At 35.2% G+C, this 27654-nt stretch overlaps 2 protein-coding genes and 1 long non-coding RNA gene across 4 annotated transcripts; 2 read left to right on the forward strand and 1 right to left on the reverse strand.

Annotated features, from left to right (window-relative positions):
• Positions 1-421: 421 nt before the first annotated feature.
• On the reverse strand, positions 422-3852 carry LOC140748719 (uncharacterized). Its single transcript, XR_012102970.1, has 2 exons — positions 3351-3852; positions 422-567 (listed from the first exon to the last, which is right to left on the reverse strand). It is a non-coding gene; the product is annotated as an uncharacterized LOC140748719 (long non-coding RNA).
• A 1249-nt stretch (positions 3853-5101) lies between these two features.
• On the forward strand, positions 5102-7069 carry LOC140748727 (probable inactive tRNA-specific adenosine deaminase-like protein 3). Its single transcript, XM_073081581.1, has 2 exons — positions 5102-5298; positions 5846-7069. Exon 2 carries the CDS (start codon positions 5906-5908, stop codon positions 7010-7012), a length of 1107 nt encoding a protein of 368 aa, XP_072937682.1. The 5' UTR covers positions 5102-5298; positions 5846-5905; the 3' UTR covers positions 7013-7069.
• A 7629-nt stretch (positions 7070-14698) lies between these two features.
• LOC140748728 (uncharacterized) lies at positions 14699-27636 on the forward strand. Of its 2 annotated transcripts, XM_073081582.1 has the most exons (3): positions 14699-14834; positions 16874-17088; positions 27348-27636. In XM_073081582.1, the coding sequence occupies exon 3, from the start codon at positions 27424-27426 to the stop codon at positions 27634-27636; it is 213 nt and encodes a 70-aa protein (XP_072937683.1). In that variant the 5' UTR covers positions 14699-14834; positions 16874-17088; positions 27348-27423. The 2 variants fall into 2 exon arrangements, with proteins under 2 accessions (XP_072937683.1, XP_072937684.1); XM_073081583.1 differs by lacking the exons at positions 14699-14834; positions 16874-17088 and adding an exon at positions 20728-21025.
• The last annotated feature ends 18 nt before the right edge of the window (positions 27637-27654 follow it).

A 27654-nucleotide genomic window follows, 5' to 3' on the forward strand; every position in this document is an offset into this window, starting at 1 on the left:
AATAGCTAAATATCCCTTACTAACTAAAGAGACGGTTTTCATTTAATATCTCCAGAATAATTTGCCGTTTTGGGCGGAAGGATAAAATAAAGAAGAAATGGACCGCGTGCATTTAAATTTTTGATTTTGTGATTAAATGAATAATTGTTAGCGGTATTTATTAGTAAATCGCAAAGGTAATAAATGGCATAGAGAGTTATAATTTTATATTATACTGTTATATAAAATTTGATAGCACGCACACCTTTTATATAATTTTCTGCGCATAAACATAAAATAAATCAAATAAATAATATGTTTTTTCTAGTGAATAAATAACTACTACAAAAAACTAGCTGCATGGACGTCAATGACAATACATTTCTAATTTGTTAATAACGTAAACTTTATATTAATTTCATTGTAATGCTGAAATAAAGTATAAAGAATCAAATGGTTTTATTTTTTATTTGCTTATTAAAAAACAAATTTCATTCATGGTGTGCCACTCCTGGGCACGGGTCTCCTCTCAGAATTAGGCCATAGTACACCGCACCAGCCAAGTGCGATTTGGTAGACTTCACATACCTTCACATACCTTCACATACCGCACGTGCCTAGATCATATCATGATTAAAACTAAGTCAGATGCTATATGTTTTGTATTTGAAACATCGATTACTGATCACGAAAGCACAGCCGTTAGTCTTAACCATAAATCAAGCGTAGAATACACTAGTTGTATAGGATATCGTATTAACTATGAGAAGTTAGACCTCGCTATTCAAAATATAAATTTCCAAACTATATTAGACTGCCATGATACTAATTCAGCCACCGATCTACTAGTAGGTTCATTATCCTCGGCTATCAAGAACAGTATGATTACGAAAAAAACCCCAAATAGAAAACGAATTTCTAAACCATGGATCACAGTTGGATTGCTAAGGTGTATGAGGCATCGAGACAACCTTTATAAAAAATTAAAAAAGGTACCTGGCAATGAAGTTTTACTATTAAGATATAAACGCTATCGTAATTACTGTACATGTTTGCTAAAAAAGGCAAAGAGAAATTATGAGAGGGAAGAAATTGAAAATTCAAAAGATAATAGGAAAAGACTGTGGGATACAATAAAAAAAATCAGTGGTTCTAACCGAAAAACAGATCACTCCAATTCTTTGTTACTGCCTGGTCAACAAGAAAGAAGCTTAAACAATGTAAATAGTTATTTTGTGAGTGTTGGTAAAAAGCTTGCCGAAGAAATTCAGACTTTTTCTCATTTAAATACTACAAATAGTAATATAAATTTATCAAACCCAATTAATTCCTTCGCCCTATTTCCCACAGATTAGAAAAAAATTTATAATATCATTTTATCCTTGAAGGATAATTGTGCCGTAGGTGCTGACCAAATTTCAGCTAAAGTACTAAAGAGATACCTCCATCTTCTCATCTCCCCTATCACCCATATTTGCAATCTGGCTCTGTCATCAGGTGTATTCCCCTCAGTTTTTAAGTTAGCTATCATAAAACCTATTCACAAAGGCGGAGAGAGGAATAGTGTTAACAACTACAGGCCTATTTCCATCTTGCCCACAATGTCAAAGATCTTGGAACGCATAATAAATCGTCGTTTTATAAAATTCCTAGAGAAAAACGCTCTCCTTTCACCGGCCCAATTCGGGTTTCGACAGGGAAGGTCCACAAATGACGCCGTGCATGTACTGGTCAATTCTATTATTAGTTGCCTTGATGAGAGAAGCAAATGCCTAGCGATCTTCTTGGACATCAGAAAAGCATTTGATACAGTGTCCATTCCCCTCCTTCTGGCTAAACTAGAGTCTTTGGGAGTACGGGGAATCCCCCTAAAACTTTTAAAAGATTATCTAACCTCAAGAAAACAACGTGTTATGATCGATCACATGCTTAGCGACGAACTGACGACTGAATATGGTATTTCCCAGGGTAGTATAATCGGTCCAACCCTATTTTTAACCTATATTAACGACCTGTGTCAATTGAATCTCCGTGGTGGTAAAGTTATTACCTTCGCTGACGACACCGCCCTCTTCTTTCGAGGTGTTACTTGGGATGAAGTATTTGAGGCTGCACAGTTAGGGCTTTCTAGAGTTAATAGGTGGTTGCAAACTAACCTTTTGACTTTAAATGTTGAAAAAACTAAATATGTTACTTTTGTAAATAAACCAAATCTACTTCCCCCGGAAACTCAAACAATCACTATCCATTCTTGTTGTAGTGGCGTACCCAATTGCACATGCCCAATCCTCCAACGGGTAGACAATATTAAATATCTAGGAGTAATAATTGACCAGACCCTAAGTTTTAAACCACATATTGATGCCTTAGTTCCAAGACTACGTAAGTTAATTTATATTTTTAGAACCTTGCGACACATAGCAGACCGCCGCGTCATATCGATGGTTTATCACGCCTTGTGCCAATCACTCATAGAATATTGCATAACTACTTGGGCTGGTGCGGCCAAGACTCACCTAATAGAGGTGGAAAGAGCTCAACGTGCTATATTGAAAGTCGGTGCAGGACATCCGTACCGTTATCCTACTATCGAGCTTTATAAGAAATGGGATTTGCTAACAGTTCGTCAAATCTTTATCCTTAATACCATACTCAGACAGCATTCCCAGCTGGTATATGACCCAGATTTAGTAAGATTCAAACGCAGAAAAGGAGACGTTGCACCTACTAAATTATTCCACACTAGCCGATCCCGCAACTTCTTTTGTTATCTTGGCCCCTTTCTATACAATCGTCTAAATTCAAAACTCAATTTTTACCCACAAAATTCTAATAAATGTAAAAAAATCGTTACTAGTTACTTAAAAACTCTCTCCTACCAAGAAACTGAAAATCTTCTACATACCATAATTTAATGTGATCTTCTTTCTCCTATTAGCAAGAGACTTTCATTTATCTCATAATTTCTTATTCCTTACGCTTAATTCACGTACTTTAATGTAAAATCCATCCATACATGCACTGTTAAATGCACAAAAACCGACACACACCCGCACACACATTCTACCACATATGTAAACATACCCATCACACCCATCATACACCCATTCATACACTCACACACTTACATGTACACGTACACACACATATGCACTTCTACACACACGTCTACTTGCATTCACACAAATGTTATTATTTAGTCTTCCGCGGGAGGGCACTGGTAACCTGTAATTCAGGTATTTTTTACCTACAATAGGCACCAGTCTCTCACTACGTAAGGTTTAAAATATTCATATGTTGTAATCATGCAATTTAACATAAGACCTTTTTGTGAGAGAAATAAACTATTTTCATTTCATTTCATTTTTTACCTTCGAAAACTTCTTTTTACGATTTCTCAGGTATACTCTCAGTTTCCATCACGATATTTGATTTTTACTGTTTTTTTGGCCATCCATCCCTTATTAAATGGGGCTTGCTGCTGACACAAGAGCATCTCCTGTGAAATACAATGTTACTCACACGTGAACTGCGTATATAAGTATATGACAGTTGACATTAAGTGCATTTTCGGACTCTTTACGTAACTTGTTCTATGTGATTCACTAATTACTCGAGCGTCCAGCGATTGGTACTTGTTTGATCATAGCTTAGAATTAGACCCTTTATTATAGCCATTTGGTTATTGGAAATTTACCCACTTAATCCCTTCTAAGTGTCCATTAGGCTCGATTTACATATTCTTTACTTTATGTTGAAGTTCGCTGCTATAGTACCAAAGAGTAAAGTAGTACATATAGGAACACAGGATGACCGAGTAAGAACATGTGAAAACGGCGTATTGAGCGACATTTGAAGTACTGGTTACCGGGTCTGCACAATAGAATACCGCGTTTGAGTGATTTGGTAAAATCGTCAAGAAATATTTAATACCAGTCCATTATAAAAATATATACAGATGTAACTATATTAAAAAGGAAATAAGTAGTAATAGTAACTGAGTAGGATCAAAAATTGAGAAGAGTTTGTGTAAAAGTGTAGTGTGTCTTCAACTTTAAACGTTGAATATATTTTGCATACATTAGTAGTATTTTGAGATAACCTGTAGAAATATGATTTTATATTACTTCAGGTTTATTAAATATAGCTTTTTAATTTGATAGACGTTAGACTAATCTTTTCCAATTCGATAATTTACTTTACTTAACTTTATAATATTTAAGTAGCAAACGAGCATACACAACCAGGAGGGTTACTACCATCTCTAAAAACAATATTATTTTAATCATACATTGAAATTTCGTACCACGACACAATGCGGTTAAATTTATAAATAATTAATTTCGATACAACATTGAAATAAAACTTTCCTGAACTTTGATGGTTTTTAAAAGATCCCCAGGTACTTTTGCCGCCCATGGACATCTGTAATCAACCCCAAATATATTAGTCCTACCTGACGTTGGCCATAGATGCGTCACTACCCCTGAGAATTAGGCCGGAATGAAATGTATGTATCTCTTACCACATTCCCCCAAACAACAGAGCTTAACGCAGTTGTGATGACATAGAAATAGATGTTACTATGATGCCTCTGGACTTCAAGTCAAAGGATTTTATCACCTCCATACATTATATTTTGATTAGATAATATCTAAATTTTAACTTTGTTGTTACTTACAATATGAAAAAAGACAGTAGAAAAAAAGATCACATTGATTATTTGTATTGTATATTGATTATAGTGTATAGATGATTGTATTCATGTGAGCGGAAGTATGGGTTCCGTTTAGTTATTAGATGTGGAGTAAAGCAAACATTTTTTCATTAAATATATAATGTCTGAATAGTACAAAGATCACATTTTATGGGCATTAACATTATATTACGACACTTATTAACATTTACATAACAAAAATTGCGCTTTAATTAGCACCTCTGCTTGAAATGGAACGTAAATTCCACTTGAAACTTGAATTTGTTCTTATACACCACCGTTTTCATAATAGATAACAAAACGGGTTGTTATTGGCTATTATGAACAGAGGTGAGAATTTCGACCAATGAAATGTCAGTATTTGAAATATGACGTAAATGTAGCAAATGGTCACAAAAGTTACCTGTCAATTTGTTTTAATGGCTGCTGTCTTTGCAGTACTTGTGACTAACGTGTGTGGCAATTGATTTTCTTGATAATTTCTGCAATAGTTTCGTTATCAACTTAACAGCGGACCCTTCTGAAGGACACATAATCGCCGAGGATCATTTTCTTGTGCGCAAAGAGGTTTAACAGGCGTCAGGATCGAATTCCGTACTAAGGTAAATTGGCCACATAATTTAGCTTATTTTCACGCTGATTTTATCAACGAGACGAATTACTTATACGATTGTGCGTTTCCGATTTGATACATTGGCAATTTAGCTTGTATTGCCTCAAAAGGTCAGAGATATTTGCGTGTTTACCAGTCTCTTAAATGTCGTGCCTAATCTTAAGTTTGTGTCAACATAGCGTTGTAATTATAGAATTTACGCTAAAAACAATGCATCGGAACTTATCAGTGTGTGTTCAAGAATAAGAGAGCGGAATGGTTTGCCTTCATCGAGAATGTAGGAACCAGATGTATGCAAAACTTACATTTATTTTTTTATGACACTTTAAACGCAATTATTATGTTTGTGTTAAGTCTACCGACGTTTAATCGTGTTCATACTCATAAATAATCTGTGATTTACATTCCCACTCCATCACAATTATCTGTACACATTATTTTTGCGTACACAAAGATTGTTTTCCGTGCTTCGAGTGATTTATATAAAAGTGATGTAACTGTGTTTGTGATGTTGTAGTGCTATTGTTTATTTTCAGCGAACAAAACAGAAGAAGTCAGGAATTCTAGAAGATTCTTTATATTCTAGAAGTCTCAAGATGTCCCTCACGGAACCTCCGGTCAAAAAGGTTAAGATTGACCATAGCATAGATGCAATAGATAATTATGTTGAAAATATACGCGACTCGACTAAACCTCTTAAAATGATCATAGAAGAAGACTTGTTCAATCCTGTTCCGTTAACAAAAGTTTATGTCGGACAAGTTAAAAATACAAGCATGATATCTAAAACGGTTATGTTACTTAACGAGAAAATACCTTTAAATGGGCTGCAGCATTTAAAACGAGTTCGGAAGAGTAATATCATTCTATGTCCCGGCTCCTTCTTGAATGGAACGTCATCTATACAGGAATATTTGGAAAAGAATTGTCCAGAATTGAACGATGTGTTTGATTACTTTAAAGAAGTTGATGTACCGGCCACACCTCCAAAAGTAACGAGTCAGTACAAGGAAGCAACGAAGTTGTGGTCTGTTAATTTTCACCCAAATAAATACTTGGAAAATATTGTTCGTGACACAATTTTTAAGACCAATCAGCTAGGTTTTCATAGAAAATTGATGGCAATGACGTTTGAAGTGGCAAAATGGTATATGGTACAACAAAACCGTCCGATTGACAACGATGATATGTTTAAAGACATCAACGTTGGCATTGTCTACGATCCAACTGCACAATTAGTTGTAGCTGTGGCCTTTGACAATAGAATAAAACATCCACTGCAACATGCAACGATGTTAGCTATTGACAACGTAGCTAAAACTCAAAACGGAGGTGCATGGGTGCTGCAAGAAGAGATATACCAATCGGATGGCGAATTATGTGGGATTAACATGGATCTCCAGGTCTATTTAAGTGAGAAATTCCATGACGTTCGCTTTGGAGCTCGTCCATTCGTTAACAAAATGGATATGTTGCTTAACAATGAAGATCTTTCCACAGGACCTTATTTGTGTACGGGTTATTATATTTATTTGCTACGGGAGCCGTGTTTTATGTGCGCTATGGGGTTGGTTCACGCGAGGATATGTAGGACGTTCTTTTGCTTTGAAAACAAGGACCACGGTGCCTTATCGTCACTTACAAAGCTGCATCTAAACCCATCTTTAAATCACCGGTTTGAAGCCTTCACGGGATTTTTATAGCATTTTATACTATGTTACATCGACTTGATGAATATATTTTATTTTTACATTTTAGAATTTGTTGTTTTATTATGTTGTGTAACGAAATCTTCTGTGAAGAATAACGTTTTTTGAGTATGTATGTATCATTCTTTATACACTGCAGCCCAAGCTTGATAGATTTTAACATATGAGGTGTAATTGGAATTGCCTACACTGTGAAAGTGAAATAGGCTATACTGTTTTAAGCAATCCGGTTTTTATGTTTATAATATTAGTCAAGCTAACAATGTTCTCGACAGCTCCTCGTTTATTTTTGACATATTATTTTTATTAATGTTTATCTAGCTCTTATACAAACTTATCTTTGTAACAAAAGTCTGATATTGATTGACAGAGAATGCACAACATAAAACTGAAATTTTGCATAGGAGACCCATATTTGAAGAAAAATTGTTTGCATAAGTACGGGATAGATGTCGCACGGCCCGTGATACGTCAGCTAATCTACGTACGTCAGTACAACAGAATGCAGCTCGAAATTAACGAACGTATGTTTCGGCTGATTTCTGGCAGAAACCGAAACTTTAGCCAGAAATCAGCCGAATTTTGTTTCGCTGAAACTTGGCCGAAACCGTATTCAATCGGCAATTTTTTCACTTACTCGCAATGTAATCTAAAACTTGACGGTTGTGGATCCACTTTAGGTTGAAACTTGGCTATCAATCAGTTTCAAGGAAGATTCTGTGTAACATACAAGATGTTTATGTAACTAACATTATATAATATGTCATAGAGATGACGTACATAATTCGATCCAGTTACATTGACGGCGGTCATGGTCGGTGCTCGAAGGTCGGATGCGCTAAGTACTTTAATTACCTTGGTTTCTAAGAGGTATATTACATACGTAAAGGGTAGGATTTTTTTATAATATAGGAGTAGCAGATGACCATGCAGTCCACCTGATGGTAAGTGATTACTGACGCTCGTTGACATCTGTATCAACCCTAGATAGGAATAGATATTCTTACCTTAGGTCGGCCACAGTGGTAGCGCTATTAGGACTAAGCTGGAATGCCTCGGAAAAGTCGCTCTTACCACACCCTTCAAACCAGAACATAGCAGCGCTTAACGCTGCTGTTATAAGGCAGAAATAGGTGTGGCGGTGGTGCCGCCGGAGTCGAACCACAAAGGGTTCTACCACCGCTAATTATGTAGCGTTTTTTACTACCACAATTCAGCAAATGTTTTGTATCCAAATACCAATTTAGATGGCAATCTGTTGAACAGGTATCTGTGGACGGTATTGAAGGTGGTAGAGTTTGTGGTTGTGGTTCGACTTAACAGGCATAACCTCCAAACGATACTTATCCGAGGCGTTCCAGCTTAGTTCGCAAGGTAGCGGCGCATTTATGGCCGACCTTAGATAGGAATCTTATTTGGGGTTGATTACAGATTTCCATGGGCGGCAGTAGCCACTCACAATCAGGTATACTGCATGTTCGTCTGCTACTCCTATAATATAAAAAAATCATCTTCTGTCTCTTAAACGAAGTTATGGTCGGAAGGGTGTCTCCTTTCTTAAATGTCTGAGGCGTTCTCACTCGAACCGCAAGGGTAGCGACGCTTCTGGCCAACCCCAGATCGGAATCTAATCCTATCTGGGATTGGCATCATATCACGACTAATAACATAGTGGCATGTATGTAAGACAAGACTACATCGCCCATATGCGTAAGCTATGCTAGTATTATACTTTTTTCCAATACGGTAATACCCTGACTTACGCTACCCCGACTTACGCGAATTCGGAGTTACGCGATTTTCAAATCTGGTCGATTCTCCTATGGTTTGAGTGTCCCGCAATTCCCGATTATAAAAAATAAGCTTACTAACCCTACAATTATTCATGTTAACATTTGTATTTGTTGCGCGAAGTCAACACATTTGAAATCATACCATACGATGGTATGTACATGCATACCCCGACTTACGCTAATTCGACTTACGCGGTTATCACTCGGTCCCACCAATCGTGTAAGTCCGAGGTATTACTGTATAGCAAAATATCACCAAGGCCTATGGTCCAAATAACTAATAAACAAATTAAAACACAATAAATCTTTTGTTAATTGGTCTCAGTTAAGCACAAGTAGTTAATTGATGGAATTATAAATGGCGTTCGATCTCATGCTGTCTCCCTCGCACCGTATTTGCGTTGTATCTTCGTTACGGTGTTACAAATTGAAAATGGTTTAGTAATTTATATATTTTTTCTTAATTTGGATATTAATATACATACAACTAGAGAATTATTTTAAGTCATCATCATCAACCCATTATTGTCCCACTGCTGGAATCTCCTCTCAGAATGAGAAGGATTAGGCCATAGTCCACCGCGCTAACCAAATGCGTATTGGTAGACTTCACATACCTTTGAGATTTTTTTTTTATAAATCTCTCAGATATGCAGGTTTCCTCACGACCTCACGATATTTTCCTTCACCGTTTTAGCAAGTGATAATAAATTTGTAATACGCACATAATTTCGAAAAATTAGAGGTGCGTCCCTTTGAACCTCGGACCCCTCGATCGAGAGGCCGAGTTTCTTAACCTCTAGGCTATCTCTGACATTCTGAAAATAATAAACCTTGATTGTTTAAAAATATAGCCTAACCTAACCTAACCCAATGACACTTCATATGTCAAAAATCCGCCAAGCCTTTTGGGTTGCAGGGTGAGCCAAAGAATGAACATACGCTCGAATGTACATTATCCTGCGCAGTCGTGTAATGTAAAAACAAATTAATTAAACATGCATACCTGTTATGTGTTAAAAGATTAATCATACATATATTAATGTGTGTCAGATAACCACGCCATCTAATAACTTTATCTTATATATAAAATACTCGTGTCACAATGTTACCTACCGTATTCCTCTGAAACAACTTTGCCGAGATTTTCACCAAATTTTATATGCATATTCAGTAGGTCTGAGAATCGGCTAGTATCTATTTTTCATATCCCTACGTGATAAAGTTTGTTCACCCTTAATTTTTTTTTATTTATATGGCAACACAACGTTTGCCGGGTCAGTTGTATATAATATAGGAGGATATAATATAGGAGTAGCAGACGAGCATGCTGTCCACCAGTCCAGTGGAGTGGTAAATGGCTACATCCGCGCATGGACATGTATAATCTAACCCAGATAAGATTCGATCCTTGCGGTCCATCGGTCTCAGACGCGCCACTACCCCTGAGAACTAAGCTGAAATGCCTCGGAAAACAAAACCTTGATGGAACATGGCGTTATGTTTTTATCAATAGGTTTATACAAAAGTATTTGTAATAAAATACTCTGAAATACCCCATTAGGTGATCTAATTTGCAACAAGTAATTTAAACGGCTGAATGGTAAATTGGTTGAATTGCCATGAAAAAACCTTGAAATGTAACAGAAAAATAACTTTATTCAGCTCTGAAAGGTACAAAGAAGCACACATACAAACCATTGTGTCGTATATATACGACAAATCACACAATAAATGCATACATGAAGTTAATTAAGCCGTCGAGTTACTGTTACGATTGGATGTGGCATTTGTACAATATGAATAAGTAATTTTGTACAGAAAATCGGTTGAACTGTTGATAATTGTCAACTTACGCCCGTTTTTAATAATCAATCTATCCAAAGATTTTGCTAACAAAGAAGGCATTTACAATTCTTGCATCCTACAAATTGTCTTATTTCGATCTTTACGAGGCAATATTTTAATATACTGAATATTAAAAAGTAGTGGTAATTTCAGTATTCATTATGGTCATATTGCTCGTATTAAAGTTTTTCAAGTAATTTGTTTCTAAATGCGTTACGGATACTTATGATAAAAATATTGCGTAGTAGCATTCGTGGCAAGTAAAATAAGTCGTGACGTAATTATGTTCTCCATTTAGATGATTCATTGTCAACCCACTATTGTCCCACTGCTGAACACGAGTCTAGTCTCAGAATGAGAAGGATTAGGTCATAGTCCTCCGCGCTGGACAAGTGCGTATTGGTAGACTTCACATACCTTTGAGATTTTTTTTTTATAAATCTCTCAGGTATGCAGGTTTCCTCACGTGCGACATGCAAAGAAATATTTCGTTTCATTCGTAAATGATCTAAAAACTATATATTTTTTTAATTTTTCAAACACGAAAATAGTTGACAGTGACAATATCAATTGTCAAAACTGGTTACATTTTCTTGTTAGGAGTGAGTAATCTTCTTAATATATATAACTGAAAGGTTCTAAATATATATAACCCAAACCACTGGACGGATCGGGCTGAAATTTGGCATGCAGGTAGATGTTATGACATAGGCATCCGCTAAGAAAGGATTTTGTTCAATTCTACCCAGGGGATAAAATAGAGGATGAAAATATTACTTCGTAATGCGAGCGAAGCCGCGGCCAAAAGCTCGTCTTTACTATAAATTTCTGACTACTTTTTCAAGTACCACATCCATAAGTTTGTATCAAATCTCTCATCTGCAACACCGTCTTCAACTATGAGTGGTTAAATGCTATCGATATACTGCGGTCAATATTAATGGATATTATGATTTTCTTTGTACTCATAAATTATTTATTAACATATTGATTTTACAATCGAGTATAGATCCTCATGTTAATGAATGGAACTATGGACTACTATACTGCGTCGTTATGAAGACCGTAGTATTTGCAACATGATAGTTCCGAGAAAAACGCGAAAGACTCATTTTCATTTGATACTGAAAAAATTGAAACGTAGAAAGCTACAATGAGAAATATAACTACAGTCAATTCTATTGCTTATCAACTTCAGGATTCTGTTGGAGCTGTCAGGACACGGTACATCAGGGAGCTGCATCTTTTTCGCATTATGGTATAAAAACAGTTTACATGAGCTTCTGCAAACATCCCTGATGCACTACAGTACCTTGGTAGTCCCATCAGCATCCTGAAACCATTATTATATTGAACTCGAAGAGCATTGTAAGATTTTTGGGTATAATTGGTCCAGAGGCTGCAATACGCGATACAATAATTTGTTTTGTAATGGTACTTTTCTATTTTAATAACTGAATAGTTTGTTTAATAACTAGAATCTACTATAAAAATATCCGAAGTTAATATATATAAGTTGAAGACAGATATGTCTTACTAAACTATGCTACACTGCTGTTTTAAGATAGATATAAATATGGTACAGGTGATGTCGCAGTGAATCTACAACGAACATCTACTTTTCTACTCAGGTGTTCTATACAATTGCTTAATAATGTAATGATATAAGTACTTTTTTGAATTAAAGTACCTTCAACTTGAACTTTATGTAAAAAGTTAACATTACAAAGTTTGCCATACTACTAAAGGGCACATATGTTACTCCATACAAAATTTACTATTTCTGAGTGAATATCGTGACAAAATTAGTTTAAATAATTTTAATAGCGCACGTCATTAAAAATATTGAAATTTAATTAAATTATATATTTATAAGCACGCTTACTGAAGTTATTTTACTTTTTAGCTTAAGTTTGTCTTATAAGTGAAATATTGTTATTTCTTTAGACAATAAAATTCTTTAAACCTATCCTAATAGACATAATATGTCCTTAAAACTTGCAATGCGTTTGACTAAAATTGACTAACATTTATCCCACGCACAACTGCGTTTTGATATTTTGTCATATTCATATGACAAAACATATTGACTGTAATGTATGACAAAATAACAGTTTCATTTGTTAATTTCTAGAAAATGATCGGAATGCATTCTTTGATAACAATTACTGCGCCATATTTGATACGCTGGTCATAGTTATTTTGAAATGTATAAAAAATACATAAAATAAACATCCATCAGTGTTCTTATAATAACTTCTAATTTTCAAGCTTATTTTTATTTGTACCACAAATATTTCTTCAAAATAAAAAAATGTAATGTAAATATTTTTTTTAACCTGTTAAACGAATTAAAACGAGATTTTTACTGAATAATATACGACTTTATACAGTAGCAAATGCTATTTTATAACTGTATACTATTTCCATTTCTTTATTTTCTCGATGACAGTTCTTTATAGTGTTGTGACCAAATAAGCAATGATATCGATCACATATACTGACAGCGACGATTCATCAAATTTTGATTAAAATAAATAAATAAAAATTACCTGTCGTAATAATTATTTCGTTTCATTGTCGAGTACCTACCTATACCTACTTATTTTATAACAGCTTCGAAAATTTTAAAGAAGTAGGCATTATCAATCAAAAATTTATATGTGTTACATCTTGTAATGAAATATAATATTATAAGTATATGTAATATAATATTATCTACACTAATATTATAAAGAGGAAAACTTTGTTTGTTTGTTTGGTTGTAATGAATAGGCTCAAAAACTATTGGACCGATTTTAAAAATTATTTCACCATTCGCAAGCTACATTATTTATTACGAGTAACATAGGCTATATTTTATATGAAATATATTTGATAAATATATTTTGAGGCGGTATAAAGTTTGCCGGGTCAGCTAGATGTTAATAAATTTGTACAAAAGTATCCGGCAGTAGTTTAGTTTCTTACATTTTGTAAAAAAAAACGTGTCTGTTATCGTGTTACGTTTGTCGTTATAGCACCTATAGTAATCATTATGTGTAGCACATCACTACCTGTCCATGAAGTACAGTATTATCTGTGACATTTTGACGTAAACAACACAAAATTACATGGGCGTCGATCTGTCATCGAGAAAATAAAGAAATGGAAATAGTATAGTTTATAAAATATAAACAGTTAAAGGCTATTTTTAAATAACGAAAAACACACAGGGTAGCTAGCTCGTCAGTACCTTAATATTATCCAAGGGCGAAATAATGTTCATGACAATAATTTATCGTATTTATATTTTTGCGTCACATAACTGCTGTAATTTTTTGCGAGGAAGATGTTAGGCAAAAAGTAAGTAGGAACAATATAGTCGGAAAATAGTTTTTTTTTTATAGATGTTTTTTTTTGTGAATTTTTAATGTGGTTCTTGTTTTCTTTATTATAATATGTCTAAAGACTTATGATTATTTTGTCACTTTGATATTTTTTAAGTTTATATTTATTTTTTTCTTATTTTAACACATTTTTGAAAGAATTGACAAAATATAATTCCTGCAACAAACGATTATTAAAAAATGCAGTACAATCGTACAAACTATTCGTTTTTAAAGTTGGTTAACAAAATTATACTTATGACTTGAATAGGTACCTAATGCTTTTTACTAATTTTTGAAACTACTGAACAAATTTTGACGTGGATTTCGCCTAATAGTCTTATTAGGCACTTAATTAAAGCGATATAAAATATTTTTTAGCTTCAAAAACTTCAGGATCCCTGCGTAAATAATAAAAAACCAACTTTTATGTAAAATATCCTTATGAAAGCAGGTGGAAACTCGTTAAAAAGTATAAAACTAATATACCCTACACGTTCAATATGATTACAACCAAAAAAAATATGATCATATATTTAAATTACAATGTCCAAAAAATTGTAGCGAGCCACACTCACTGTTTCATTGTATGCACCAATTGCCCTCCCCCTCATTGTGACAATTTAGGCCCACTGCCACAGACTATACAGCTTCCAGACTTCAGTCGGATTTGTAGCCGTGCGTGCGTTTGCCTCGTGTCTACTTTTTACTTTTTTTAAATTATTAAATAAATAAATTCGCGCCGTTTTCAAGAAATCGCTTCAAAATGAGTGCCGTGAAGCACGCGCGCGCTTTTGACGCTTTTTGGTGAGTTTTTTTTTTAAGTGATGTGTTTTTTTTGGCAAAGAGATTTTGTTGGGTGTATGCCAATTTGAAATTAGTTTTAGTTTTTTATTTGGAAATAAATCTTTTAATAAATAGAATTATTCCCGGTTTATTATCTATTTGATTTTTGCTGTTCTACATACTGACTATTTCTACACGTTGACTACTACTACTATTTTCAATGAAATATTACTTTTTATAATGAAATCACATTTGACTTTTTTATATATTTTTTGTATTTTTATATACTTCTTATATTAATAGTGTGATTAAGGGAGAAATACAATATACAAAAAAGTAACTAAATTACAATTTCTGTATTTCTGTGATTATTTTTATTTTGAAAATATTGTTAGTGGAAAAAATATAAAAGTATTTTTTTAATAATTATGTTATCTATGGTATATGTAGTAGTAACTTATATTAAAAAAATGTTCTTAGTGAATATTTAAAAAAAAATATATTTTTTCAAACAATTTATTGTTCTATCACAATATGTCCATACCTAAATGTAACATCTTGCATACTCCGGTTCAAACTCGACTTGAAACCAATAAATTCTACTTAAAGAACCGACGACATCTTTACAACATTACCTTCCTTATGTCTTTGAAATAGAGCACATTTTTATATACAATCAACATCACGTACAAACGAACAAGACGGAATAATCGTCTTTCCTGCTATAATTTAAAGGCCATTTTTCTATAGCACACACACAATTGCCTTTGATGACCAATGCCACGCAATTCAGACCCTAATTGAGAGGAGTTAGAGGTCATTTTCGTGCAGCAATTTTTTAAATTGGTTTATTTGTTCGCTAATTGGCAAACTAGTGTCTTCCCTTCACGTGTCTTAGATTTTCATGATAACTTTATGTTCAATGAAATTTGATCTGCATGTGAGGTGTATGGGAACACAGAAAATGCCTGAAAAATTTCCTGTATGTTTTCAGTAGACCTCCATACATTTTTTTATTTTTTTTTTATTTTTATATAATATAAGAGTAGCAGACGAGCATGCAGTCCACCTGATGGTAAGTGGCTACTGACGCCCATGGACATCTGTAATAAACCCCAGATAGGATTAGATATTCCTACCTGAGGTCGGCCACAGATGCGCCGCTACCCCTGAGGACTAAGCTGGAATGCCTCGGAAAAGTCTTTCTCCCTTACCACACCCTTCAAATCGGAAAACAGCAGCACCTAACACTGCAGTTATTAGGTAGAAATAGGTGTGGCGGTGGTGCCGCCGGAGTCGAACCACAAAGGGTTCTACCACCTTCCATACATAGATCTATAACGAATTCTCAGTGGATTGCAGGTGATAGAACCCTTTGTGGTTTTCTGAACTGTGTAGACTCTGGAGCCACCGGCGGCTAAGCGCTGTGTTCCGTTTTGAAGGGTGTGGTAAGGGAGACATCTAAGGGGTACCAGCTTTGTCCTAAGGGGTAGCAACGCATCAAGTCATATCTGGGACCAGCTTTTTCCCGCGGCTTCGCTTGCGTTACGAAGTAATATTATTAAGTAAGAAGATTTATACAAACTTTCATCCCCTATTTTATCCGCTTGGGGGTAGAATTGATCAAAATCCTTTCTTACCGGATGCCTACGTCACTACCTGCATGCCAAATTTCAGCCCGATCCGTTCAGTGGTTTGGGCTGTGCGTTGAATAGTGATCACCTTTGAGTTATATATATATTTAGATTGATTACCAATGTCCACAGCTGCAGCCACTTGCCATCAGGTGGTCTTTGGCTCATGGACATTTGCAACCTGAGGTCGGCCACAGATACGCCGCTACCCTTTTGGACTAAGCTGGATTACCTCGGCAAAGTATGTGTCCCTTGCCACACCCTTCAAAGCGGAACACTCCAGCATTTAACATTTCTGTTATTCGACAGAACTATGTGTGGCGGTGGTGCTACCGGAGTCGAAGCACAGAGGATTCTACCACCTTTAATCCTTATCTATATCTTACTTTAGCACAAAATTAAAAACAAAACGCATCTTCCTTACAGACCCTCTGGATCATCCGATCACGTGCCCGCCAGAACGAGACAGAACTAGAGCGAACCGGCGCGTAATTGGAGAGAGCGAGACAACAACAGTCTACACCGTTTTAATGGAAAGGACTGTCATCGGTATTCGTGGAGCTGTAATGACTATTTTCGCGTCAACGCTGCATATCGTGGACTGACCGCGGCCATTTTGTTTGGTGCCACGACCATTAATGGTTGGTATTATGTTGTTGACACGCTTTTTTGTAGAGGGAAGGATGGTTAGGATTAATTGCTTGTTGACTCTTGGGGATATTGTAATGGTATGACGAAGTTTCGTCCGAAGTTTCGGGATTTTTTTACAACGGTTGTCCGTTTCGGTCGGGCTTTACGCAGATTTAACGATATTGAGCAATTAACATAGACAACTAGCTAGCGACTAGCAGTCCACCTGATGGTAAGTGGCTACTGTCGCCAATGGACATCTGTAATCAACCCCAGATAGGATTAGATATTTCTACCTGAGGTCGGCCACAGATGCGCCGCTACCCCTGAGGACTAAGCTGGAACGCCTCGGAAAAGTCTGTCTCCCTTACCATATCCTTCAAACCGGAACACAGCAGCGCCTAACACTGCTGTTATTAGGTAGAAATAGGTGTTGCGGTGGTACCGCTGGAGTCGAACCACCTTCGAGTAATGTCAAAACTGACAGACGGATTCGAAATTTCTCAATAGTTTAAAAGTCCTTTATGGAATAGAATCATAGACTTTTTTCGCTATTTCTATGATTAGAATTGAGAATTGGATTCACTATCTAAAAAAAGTTATTTGTAGCATAATGTACAGATAATAAATTATGAAGGGCATAGATAGAAAAATAAAAAATGTCATTTAAAAAGTATTTAAATCCACCTGATGGTAAGTGATAACTGTCGTATGGGGCATCTGTAACCAACTCAGTATGAAACAGGGGTTCTTTTCCTTTGGCCTCTTGGCACTGAGATGGTAACCTTGTGTATAAATCCACCTCATATATAACTACATCTTCGCTCCTCATATAAACCTCTACGCCCATAAAAAATCTTTAAAATTACGTTCTATATAATATTCCATTGTAAACAAAGTGATAGCCTAGTGGTTAAGAAACTCGGCATCTCGATCGAGGGGTCCGAGGTTCAAATCCCAGGCATACACGTCTAATTTTTCAAAGTTATGTGCGTATTAGAAATTAATTATCACTTGCTAAACGGTGAAGGAAAACATCGTGAGGAAACCTGCATACCTGATTTATAAAAAAAAATCTCAAATGTATGTGAAGTCTACCAATACGCACTTGTCCAGCGCGGTGGACTATGGCCTAATCCTTCTCATTATGAGAGGAGACCTGTGCCCAGCAGTGAGACAGTAATGGGTTGTGCATGACTGACTGACTGACTGATAATATTCTACCAGATCACGTTTTAAAAATTCGCGATACATCCATATATGTAGTACTCATAGTTCCGCGAACACATTTTAATTGTCACCAATAAATATCAATTAAAAACAAGATGCCACAAACGCGTCTCATTACATCTTATTGTTGGTAATTGTCGGTGAATTCGTTCATTTTTAAGGTCCACGACTCCAATTGTTTGGCGGATTAGATAATCATTATGGTTAGGTTGAAATAGTGAATGGTTCAATATCAATAAAATTTTCATTTGTTAATATTGCATTTTTATCTTTTTTTATAATATAGGAGTAGCAGACGAGCATGCAGTCCACCTGATGGTAAGCTACTGCCGTATGGACATCTGTAATCAACCCCAGATAGGATTAGGTATTCCTACCTGAGGTCGGTCACAGATGCGCCGCTACCCTTGAGGACTAAGCTGGAACGCCTCGGAAAAGTATGTCTCCCTTACCACACTCTTCAAAACGGAACACAGTAGCGCCAAACACTTGTTATTAGGCAGGCAGAATTAGGTGTGGCGGTGGTGCCGCCGGAGTTGAACCACAGAGGGTTCTACCACCGTTAGATATTCGAGTAGACTTAGGAAACGAGCAGTCCACCGGATGGTAAGGGGTTACTGCTTATGGACAGTAATAAACCCCAGATAAGATTAAATTACTACCTGATGAGTTGCCAGTGCCACCCCTGAAGACTTCGCGGGCACGTCTTCGATAAGCATGTCTTGAGATTAGACTTCTTCTAAGAAGTTTTCTTCTTCTTCTTCTTGAGATTTGACTTCTTTTTTAGATTTTGAACTTCTTATTAGATAGAAATAATTTGTATGGACTTGAAGCAGACGAGCATGCAGTCCATCTGCTAGTATGAAACCACAAAGGTTTCATTTATAACATGAGCTCATGAGTCTTCATGGAAACCTTGGAATGAATCATTTTCATCACCTTAAAATCAAGTTTGAATTCCACAATGATTCCAGTTACTGCAATGGTTCAAGTTCTAATTTACTTCGATTGGACACAACTCAAATTATTATCCGAATGATCTTTTGTATATTTATTTAAATCAGCTTAGTTGACTTAGTTTAAGTTTGAGTTTTAGTAGTTGTTACCATGTATTAGAAGAGATAGATATGTGTGATACTGCTATTATCGAATCAAAAATATTTCCCTACTTTTGATTGAAAATTATCCTGATTTCTTGGATAGTATTCAGATTAGTCAACAACTTGCAATAAAATTAATTATTTACTTTGGTACAACTTAGCTCATCTGCTTAGTTCTGCCCAAAGCTTTCAAGTTAGATTTGTTATAGAGCTACATGAGGTATTTCCTCAAAATATTCCTTTTCTGAAACTCCGAGGTATTTTCCGAGGAGAGGATACTTCTCCGAGACATTCCAGCTAATGCTCACAGGTAGCGGCACGTCTGTGGCCGACCTCAGGTAGGAATATCTAATCCTATCTATCTTGATTGCACTGCATGCTCGTCTGTTATTCCTATATTATAAAAAAAACTATTCATTCAGCATTAGCATTAGCTTTCAGTAAAGTTAATTATTTATTTTGATTTATCTTTCCTCATCTGTATCATAGCTTTATTTGAAACTAGATTTGTTTTGTCGTTACAATGTGATTTTACTTTAAAATATCCAGTTTCTGCTTTTTCATGTTTAGGTCCTTGAACACATTTATTGACCCCAATTTTTATGATCGTGGAGTAATTGAATCTTATGGGTGGCTGGAAATATTTGTGTCAAGGAGTTGGAACCAGTAATCAAAAATATGTTAAGGAGAATTTTCAATTTGATAAATGAATTATCCATGGGACTATCTTTTACCTCAATTAGAATATTGTGTTCTAGTTTAAAAACTGTGGTAAGAGACAATATACCTACTCGAAGTCTTCCTATTCAGACCTCAGTTATAGCAATGTATTTACGTTCAGCTTCATGAAGGTCTCCCTCCTATCTATTGAAAGATATTTTTTATATGGTTGACTAGTGACTTCTTCAGTTACATGCCAATTTGATACTTCTCTTGTAAATACATAGTTCAGTTCACATTTTGTACTTATTATTTCTTCTAAAATCTCTTTTTCTTTGATAAAATTCATTGGAATTTCAGTATCATTGTTACGTCTCGTGTAAAGCCAAAACTCTCCAGTACCTTTGGCACCTTGTCCATAGCTTCGGTGGAAATTTTTCTAATTGCACGTTGCACGCGAAAAATATCCTTGAAACATCCGGCGTTTCGTACGGAACCACGTCCTCGCGCGAGGTACCCAGCGTCTTGACCTGCCGGCCGTGTGACCCTGCCAGCCAAGTGATCCAATTCGTCGAGCGGCTACCATGCCCGCTCGCCATTGGCCAGGGAATTAGTGGCAATATACGTACTTATTCATTTGACCGTCGTTCTACCATCAATTTAGATACAATGAGCACCATTCGCTCGGGCGAGTCGACTCCACGCATCTCGGCCTATCTTCGGAAGGTGTACCTTAATAGCGCGGAAGTCAGCGTTCGAGATAATCGGTGCTGAATTGGCCAAACGTTTGCATTTATTAATACAAAATGGTGGATTGAAAGATGTTATTGCTGGACGGCGACGGCTGTGTAATGCCACTCTTGAAGTGGATATTCGCCAAGATGGCCGCCGTGTACTGATTCGCGCGCAAATTGGACTTTTTTAAAGTGATTTTGTAGTGCAAGGGACTCGTGTAAAGGTGAGATTGGTCGTTATTGGATTCGGCTTCGGTCTGGTTGATTCTTTCTCGCTGTGCTCTTCTGTGTGTGTTGTATTGCTGTGTGCTGGTAATATCATGGATTTATGTTTTACAGTACCCTTTTTTTACACTACTAGTGGCTTGTTCATCTTCCAAATATCTATACATCAATTATGAAACGGAATGGTCGTTAAAAATATCGCGGGTATTATTTAATACTGATTCATACAGAATTTTTAAAATCAATATCCCTTTTTAATCTGTTACGTTTTAGAGAAGACCTGGCATAATAATCCTAAGAAACTCCATATACAGGGTGAATTTTTCAAACGGGCCTTCAGGGCCAAATCCGAAACTGTAAGGATTAGCGAAAAATGCTGAAAGGAGTTACGAGGCCGATTTTGACAAAAACTAAAACTGCATCATTACTTTTTTAAAATAACTTTTTCCCTAGCCGGGAATCGAACGAGTTCATTTTGAAAAAAAAATACACCCTCTATATTATTTCGCTATGTGATAGTGTTGCTTATAAGGGTCAAAATCTGGGAAGTAATGATAAATGACAAATTAAAGGAAAAGCCTTAATTTTAAGAAAATACACATTTTTTCATATTAATTTGGCAGTTAAGTTTCCGCCATTCTTCAATTTAAACATTTCGCGTATTAAAAATTTTTTTTTCTCAATGTTTCTAATCATTCGAAATTGACGTTTTGTTCTCCAAGAGTTTATATTTTTATGTCCGACTTTGTTATGGTTATCGTTAGGACCATTATAATAGATTTAACTGGCTTTGGGCGGAGTTTCGTTTAATTCAGATGTAAAGTTGACAATTTGCTAGAATGACTTTTTCGAGTAAAATTCAAGTGATTACTAACCAAAGAGATATAGAAAATCATAATTGTAAACAACAAACAATAAGAATTTACTATTTAATCAGTTATCTTTTTTTATTAAAAAATAAACCCTAAAAACGGCGGTAACTTATTTGCCAAACTATTACTTTCTCATACTAGGCCGTATGTCATGGTCATAACATCGAATAATTAGTTGATTAACCAACAAATTCTTCAATGGTATGATGAATCTTATGTATGTTTCTAAAGAATTATACATAAAGCATTTGTTATGTATAATCCTTAAGGATTAGTACGCCAATGTAAGGAAAAATATGTATTTTCTTCAAAATTATCCTTTTCCTTTAATTTGTCACATAACATTACTTCCCACAATTTAATCCTTATAAGCGACACTATCAGATAGTGGAATAATATAGAGAGTGTATTTTTTTTCAAAATGAACCCGTTCGATTCCCGGCTAAGGAAAAAGATATTTTAAAAAACTAATGATGCAGTTTTAGTTTTTATCAAAATCGGTCTCGTACCTCTTTTCAACATTTTTCGCTAATCCTTAAAGTTCCGGATTTGGCCCTGAAGGCCTATTTGAAAAATTCACCCTGTATCTTAAAAAAAAAAGAATATTGTGAAAAAACTGAAATCTTATATGGAAAATTGCAAAATTAAAGTGTCTATATAGAATTTTAAAGTGACTGTCATTTTCTTTTTTTACTTGTATATACGATTTTTAATAAGAAATGAACATAAAAAAAATGAAATAAAAAAAACAGTCCTTTAATTATTTTTTATGGAAAATTTAGAATAAACGAAAAAATTCGAAGCTGTTACATAATAAAGTAACAGATGTTCTAAGATTTATCTGTATCTACTACTTTTTGATTTCCCTAAATTTCCCATACATTTCTATAAAAAGCATAGATAAGTATAGATATCTCACTCGCCTTGTAATTGAAGGATGCCATTAAATGACTTAACGGCTGACGATTCTGTCAGCCATTTAATGGCTGTCATGGTGTAATTTACGCGGAACAATGCCGACATGCGCAGTTAAGACACGAAATCGAAGAAAAAGTGCGAAGATATATCGTTTCATTAGTAAATTATCTAAAAACTACATTATTTAATATTTTTTCAAACACGAAAATAGATGACAGTGACAATTTCAATTGTCAAAACTGGTTACATTTTCTTGTTAGGAGTGAGTAATCTTTACTAATCTATGATAAAAAGACATACTGTATAAATTGCATAGTATCATCTAATAAATTTTGTATGTTCAGAAAATTCCATTAATAACTTTCTATATAAAAATACACGGTGCATAAATTGCACCGCATTCATGGGTCGCAATTGTCAATGTTTTCACGTTTGTACGTTAAAAACAAACTTTAGCTGACCCTTCAGAATTGGTGTCACAATCGTCTAATCCGACCTACTTGCCCAAAAGGAGTACCTACATACCTTTTAGTTTTAGGCAAAGAATAGATAAAAACAGAAGGAAAAATCTATTAGATATCCCCTAAACCATTGTATGAGTATTTTATTTAATTTATATATACAGGGTGAATTTTTAAAACGGGCCTTCAGGGCCAAATCCGAAACTATAAGGATTAGCGAAAAATGCTGAAAGGAGTTACGAGGCCGATTTTGATAAAAACTAAAACTGCATCATTACTTTTTTAAAAAATCTTTTTCCCTAGCCGGGAATCGAACGAGTTAATTTTGAAAAAAAATACACCCTCTATATTATTCCACTATCTGATAGTGTTGCTTATAAGGATCAAAATCTGGGAAGTAATGATAAATGACAAACTAAAGGAAAAGCCTCAATTTTAAGAAAATACATATTTTTTTATATTAATTTGGCAGTTAAGTTCCCGCCATTCATCAATGTAAACATTTCGCGTATTAACAATTTTTTGGCTCAATGTTTCAAATCATTCGAAATGGACGTTTTGTTCTTCAAGAATTTATATTTTTATGTCCGACTTAGTTAAGGTTACTTTTAGGACCATTATAATAGATTTAACTTGCTATGGGCGGAGTTTCGTTTAATACAGATGTAAAATTGACAATTTGCGAGAATGTCTTTTTCGAGTCAAATCCGAGTGATAACTAAACAAAGAGATATAGAAAATTATATTTACTGTTGAAACGTAAACAATAAACATAAACAACAAACAATAACAATTTACTATTTAATCACTTATCTATTTTTATTAAAAAATAAATCCTAAAAACGGCGGTAATTTACTTGCCAAACTATTACTTTCTCATACTAAGCCGTATGTCACGGTTATAACATCGAATAATTAGTTATTAACCAACAAATTCTTCAATGGTATGACTTGCGTATGTTTCTAAAGAATTACACATAAATAATTTGTTATGTATAATCCTTAAGGATTAGTATGGCAATTGTATGGAAAAATATCTATTTTCTTCAAAATTTTCCTTTTCCTTTAATTTGTCACATAACATTACTTCCCAGAATTTGATCCTTATAAGCGACACTATCAGATGGTGGAATAATATAGAGGATGTAATTTTTTTAAAAATGAACTCGTTCGATTCCCGGCTAGGGAAAAAGATATTTAAAAAAACTAATGATGCAGTTTTAGTTTTTATCAAAATCGGCCTCGTAACTCCTTTCAGCATTTTTCGCTAATCCTTATAGTTTCGGATTTGGCCCTGAAGGCCCGTTTTAAAAATTCACCCTGTATATTACTCATTTGCGTGTGTATGTCACTGAACTCCTCCTAAACGACTGGACTGATTTTGATGAAATTTGTTGTGTGTGTTCCAAGGGACTTGAGAATGGTTTAGATTCACAATTTAGTTCGTGGGAAAAGGTTTTTTTAATTAATTTTTAATTCGTAAGTAGTTATAGAATGGGAAACTATGCATTTGATCAAGTGATGATTCTTAGCAAAGTTGTTGTCCAAGAGCCCACGAGGGTTTGGGAGTTGGTAAGACCAATTTTCGACAGATGGCACCACTGTCATTCCATTGCAGGTACACATTTTCCGTTTTATGTATGCCATATTATTTCTTTAAAATGCGGATGAAGCCGCGGGCACTACTAGTAAACATATAAAACAAAATGACTTACAAAAAATTAATGACAAAAGACATGACAGTATAACTGTCAAGGATCTTACACTGCATTCATACTCTTGCTAAATCTCAACAAACAATTACAAAGTCAAACGTGTGGTTAAAATGTTTGACTTGATTTGTATACTAAATTGTAACAAAGGAATCAAATCAAACGATTGTAGTGATTTGGAGTTTCTCGCAAATTACAAGAATGTGGACATGGCACTAAGGCTCTAGACAGTTGACACGACTGCAATAGAACTGCAATCGGACTGCGCGTTTGGTTTGCAGTTCTGTTGCAGTCGTGTCAACTGCATTCAAACTGCACCTGAACTGCTATTTGCAGTTGGATTGCAGTTGAAATGCGGTCCGTCTGTCTAGAGCCTAAGTTATTTTACATTCATCTTTGAGTACATCAGGTTTGTTGTGACATTATGTCACGCGTGTGCAAACCATCAAAAGTTAATGACGGAATAACAGCCTTTGAACGTAATAATTCTGTGTTTTCGAGTGAAAAACGAAATTATCCCCCTTAGGAGCGATACGGAGCCCTTCGCTCATTATATTCATCAACTATAATTATATTTTACTTTGTTATTTCAATTACATTTTTTTTGATGTGAAACATCTATAGCCGCACGTAAAACCGATTTCTGGCGTGGCGACGCATGCCGTGGCGATGCGTCGCCACGCTATACGATGGTATATATATACAGTCTATATGCAGTAGTGTGTACGGTGTGGCGACGCGTCGCCATGCGGATCGTAATATTTTATTTTATCATTATGACATATTTAGTTCCTATCACAATATGTTCTTTTCTGCATATTACTTTTACAAAATAATGTCGATGTTTCACACCTGCCAGGCGTCCCGTGACGGCTCACATTTTTTTTTTCATTTAGTTCATTTATTATTATTTTTATGACATTTATGAACATTATTTTGAAAATGACCACATTTTGCGCTTCAGGCACTAGTCGCATTATTTTATGCCCAATGACTTGTCTAGTTGTTTCATTTAGTCTTTGTCTAGAACGTATCTGGTTACATGGAGTCATATTTTCAATAATTTAATCGTTGTAACTTCAATTTGCTTCGTTGTGTCTACAATGTGCGGATGTGTTTGAGGTATTTCTTTATCTTTTACAATTTTAGTATCTTTTTAAACATTTTTTCTTTCTTTTAAGATTTGTTGTTCCTTTGTTTTTGTATTTCTTATGTTTAATAAGTTCAAGAGGTAATGTTGTTTTGAGTACTATTTCCATTTCTCTATTTTCTCGATGACAGATCGACGCCCATGTAATTTTGTGTTGTTTACGTTAAAATGTCACACAGATAATACTGTACTTCATGGACAGGTCGTGATGTGCGACACATAATGATTACTATAGGAGCTAGAACGATAAACGTAACACGATAACAGACCCGTTTTTTTTACAAAATGTAAGAAACTAATCTACTGCCGGATACTTTTATACAAATTTATTAACTATAATATTATTACATATACTTATAATATTATATATCATTACAAGATGTAACACATATAAATTTTTGATTGATAATGCCTACTTCTTTAAAATTTTCGAAGCTGTTGTATTAAATTGTCTTTATTTTCTTACGGCGTAAGCTTTGTTGTATTTTCTTTGTTCTAAATACATATAATAAATATATGCGATCGATATCATTGCTTATTTGGTCACAACACTACAAAGCACTGTCATCGAGAAAATAAAGCAATGGATATAGAATAGCAATGTTATCAGATGGACTGCATGCATACATTTTGTAAAAAAAAAACCGGGTCTGTTATCGTGTTACGTTTATCGTTCTAGCTCCTATAGTAATCATTATGTGTAGCACATCACAACCTGTCCATGAAGTACAGTATTATCTGTGTGACATTTTAACGTAAACAACACAAAATTACATGGGCGTCGATCTGTCATCGAGAAAATAAAGCAATGGAAATAGTATAGCAACGTTATCAGATGGACTGCATGCTCATTCGCTATTAAAATATTATTAAAATGGATTGTTGGATTCAAAAATATAAAAAATAATATCATTTGAAGGTGGTAGAACTCCTCTGTGTTCGACTCCGGCGGCACTACCGCCACACCTAATTCTGTTATAACAGCAGTGTTAAGCGCTGCTGTGTTCTGGTTTGAAGGGTGTGGTAAGAGTCTAATCTTATCTGGGGTTGGTTACAGATGTCCATGAGCGTCAGTAGCCACTTAGTACTACCACTAATGCTCGTCTGCTACTCTTGTATTATAAAAAAGTCTCGAATGATCACCTAAAAGCTATTTTGCCATATCAAAGCGTTTATAAATTACTTAAAGTGTTTTTCTTTATTTCCAGGAGCCGTAGTATCACCGCCTCAGCGCTAGAGGCGACATCGAGTGACGTGACCCATCCAGCTCACAAGCAGTGCCCCATGGAGGCCATCGTCTGCGAACGAACATACTTGATCGGCAACCGTTTCACCAACAAGATATTCCCAGGCATATTCCCCCACATACAGTATCACCTCTGCCGTTCTAACACAAACATGCTCCTGAAAATAGAGAACGAACTACTTCAACGGCACCGTCAGAGAGAGACAACAGGCATCAAGAAACTCTACAATTCGTTCTTCGTCCTCTTCTAACCTATTCGCAGTGAAACC

The sequence above is a fragment of the Epargyreus clarus genome, unplaced genomic scaffold, assembly GCF_041222505.1.
Source record: "Epargyreus clarus isolate Ecla_fem2 unplaced genomic scaffold, WU_Ecla_fem_2.2 ptg000016l, whole genome shotgun sequence".
Taxonomy (NCBI): domain Eukaryota; kingdom Metazoa; phylum Arthropoda; class Insecta; order Lepidoptera; family Hesperiidae; genus Epargyreus; species Epargyreus clarus.

What these genes read in the sequence shown, in the direction of transcription:
- LOC140748728 (XM_073081582.1), top strand. Translation starts at nt 27,424, where the DNA reads ATGGAGGCCATCGTCTGCGAACGAACATACTTGATCGGCAACCGTTTC.
- LOC140748727 (XM_073081581.1), top strand. Translation starts at nt 5,906, where the DNA reads ATGTCCCTCACGGAACCTCCGGTCAAAAAGGTTAAGATTGACCATAGC.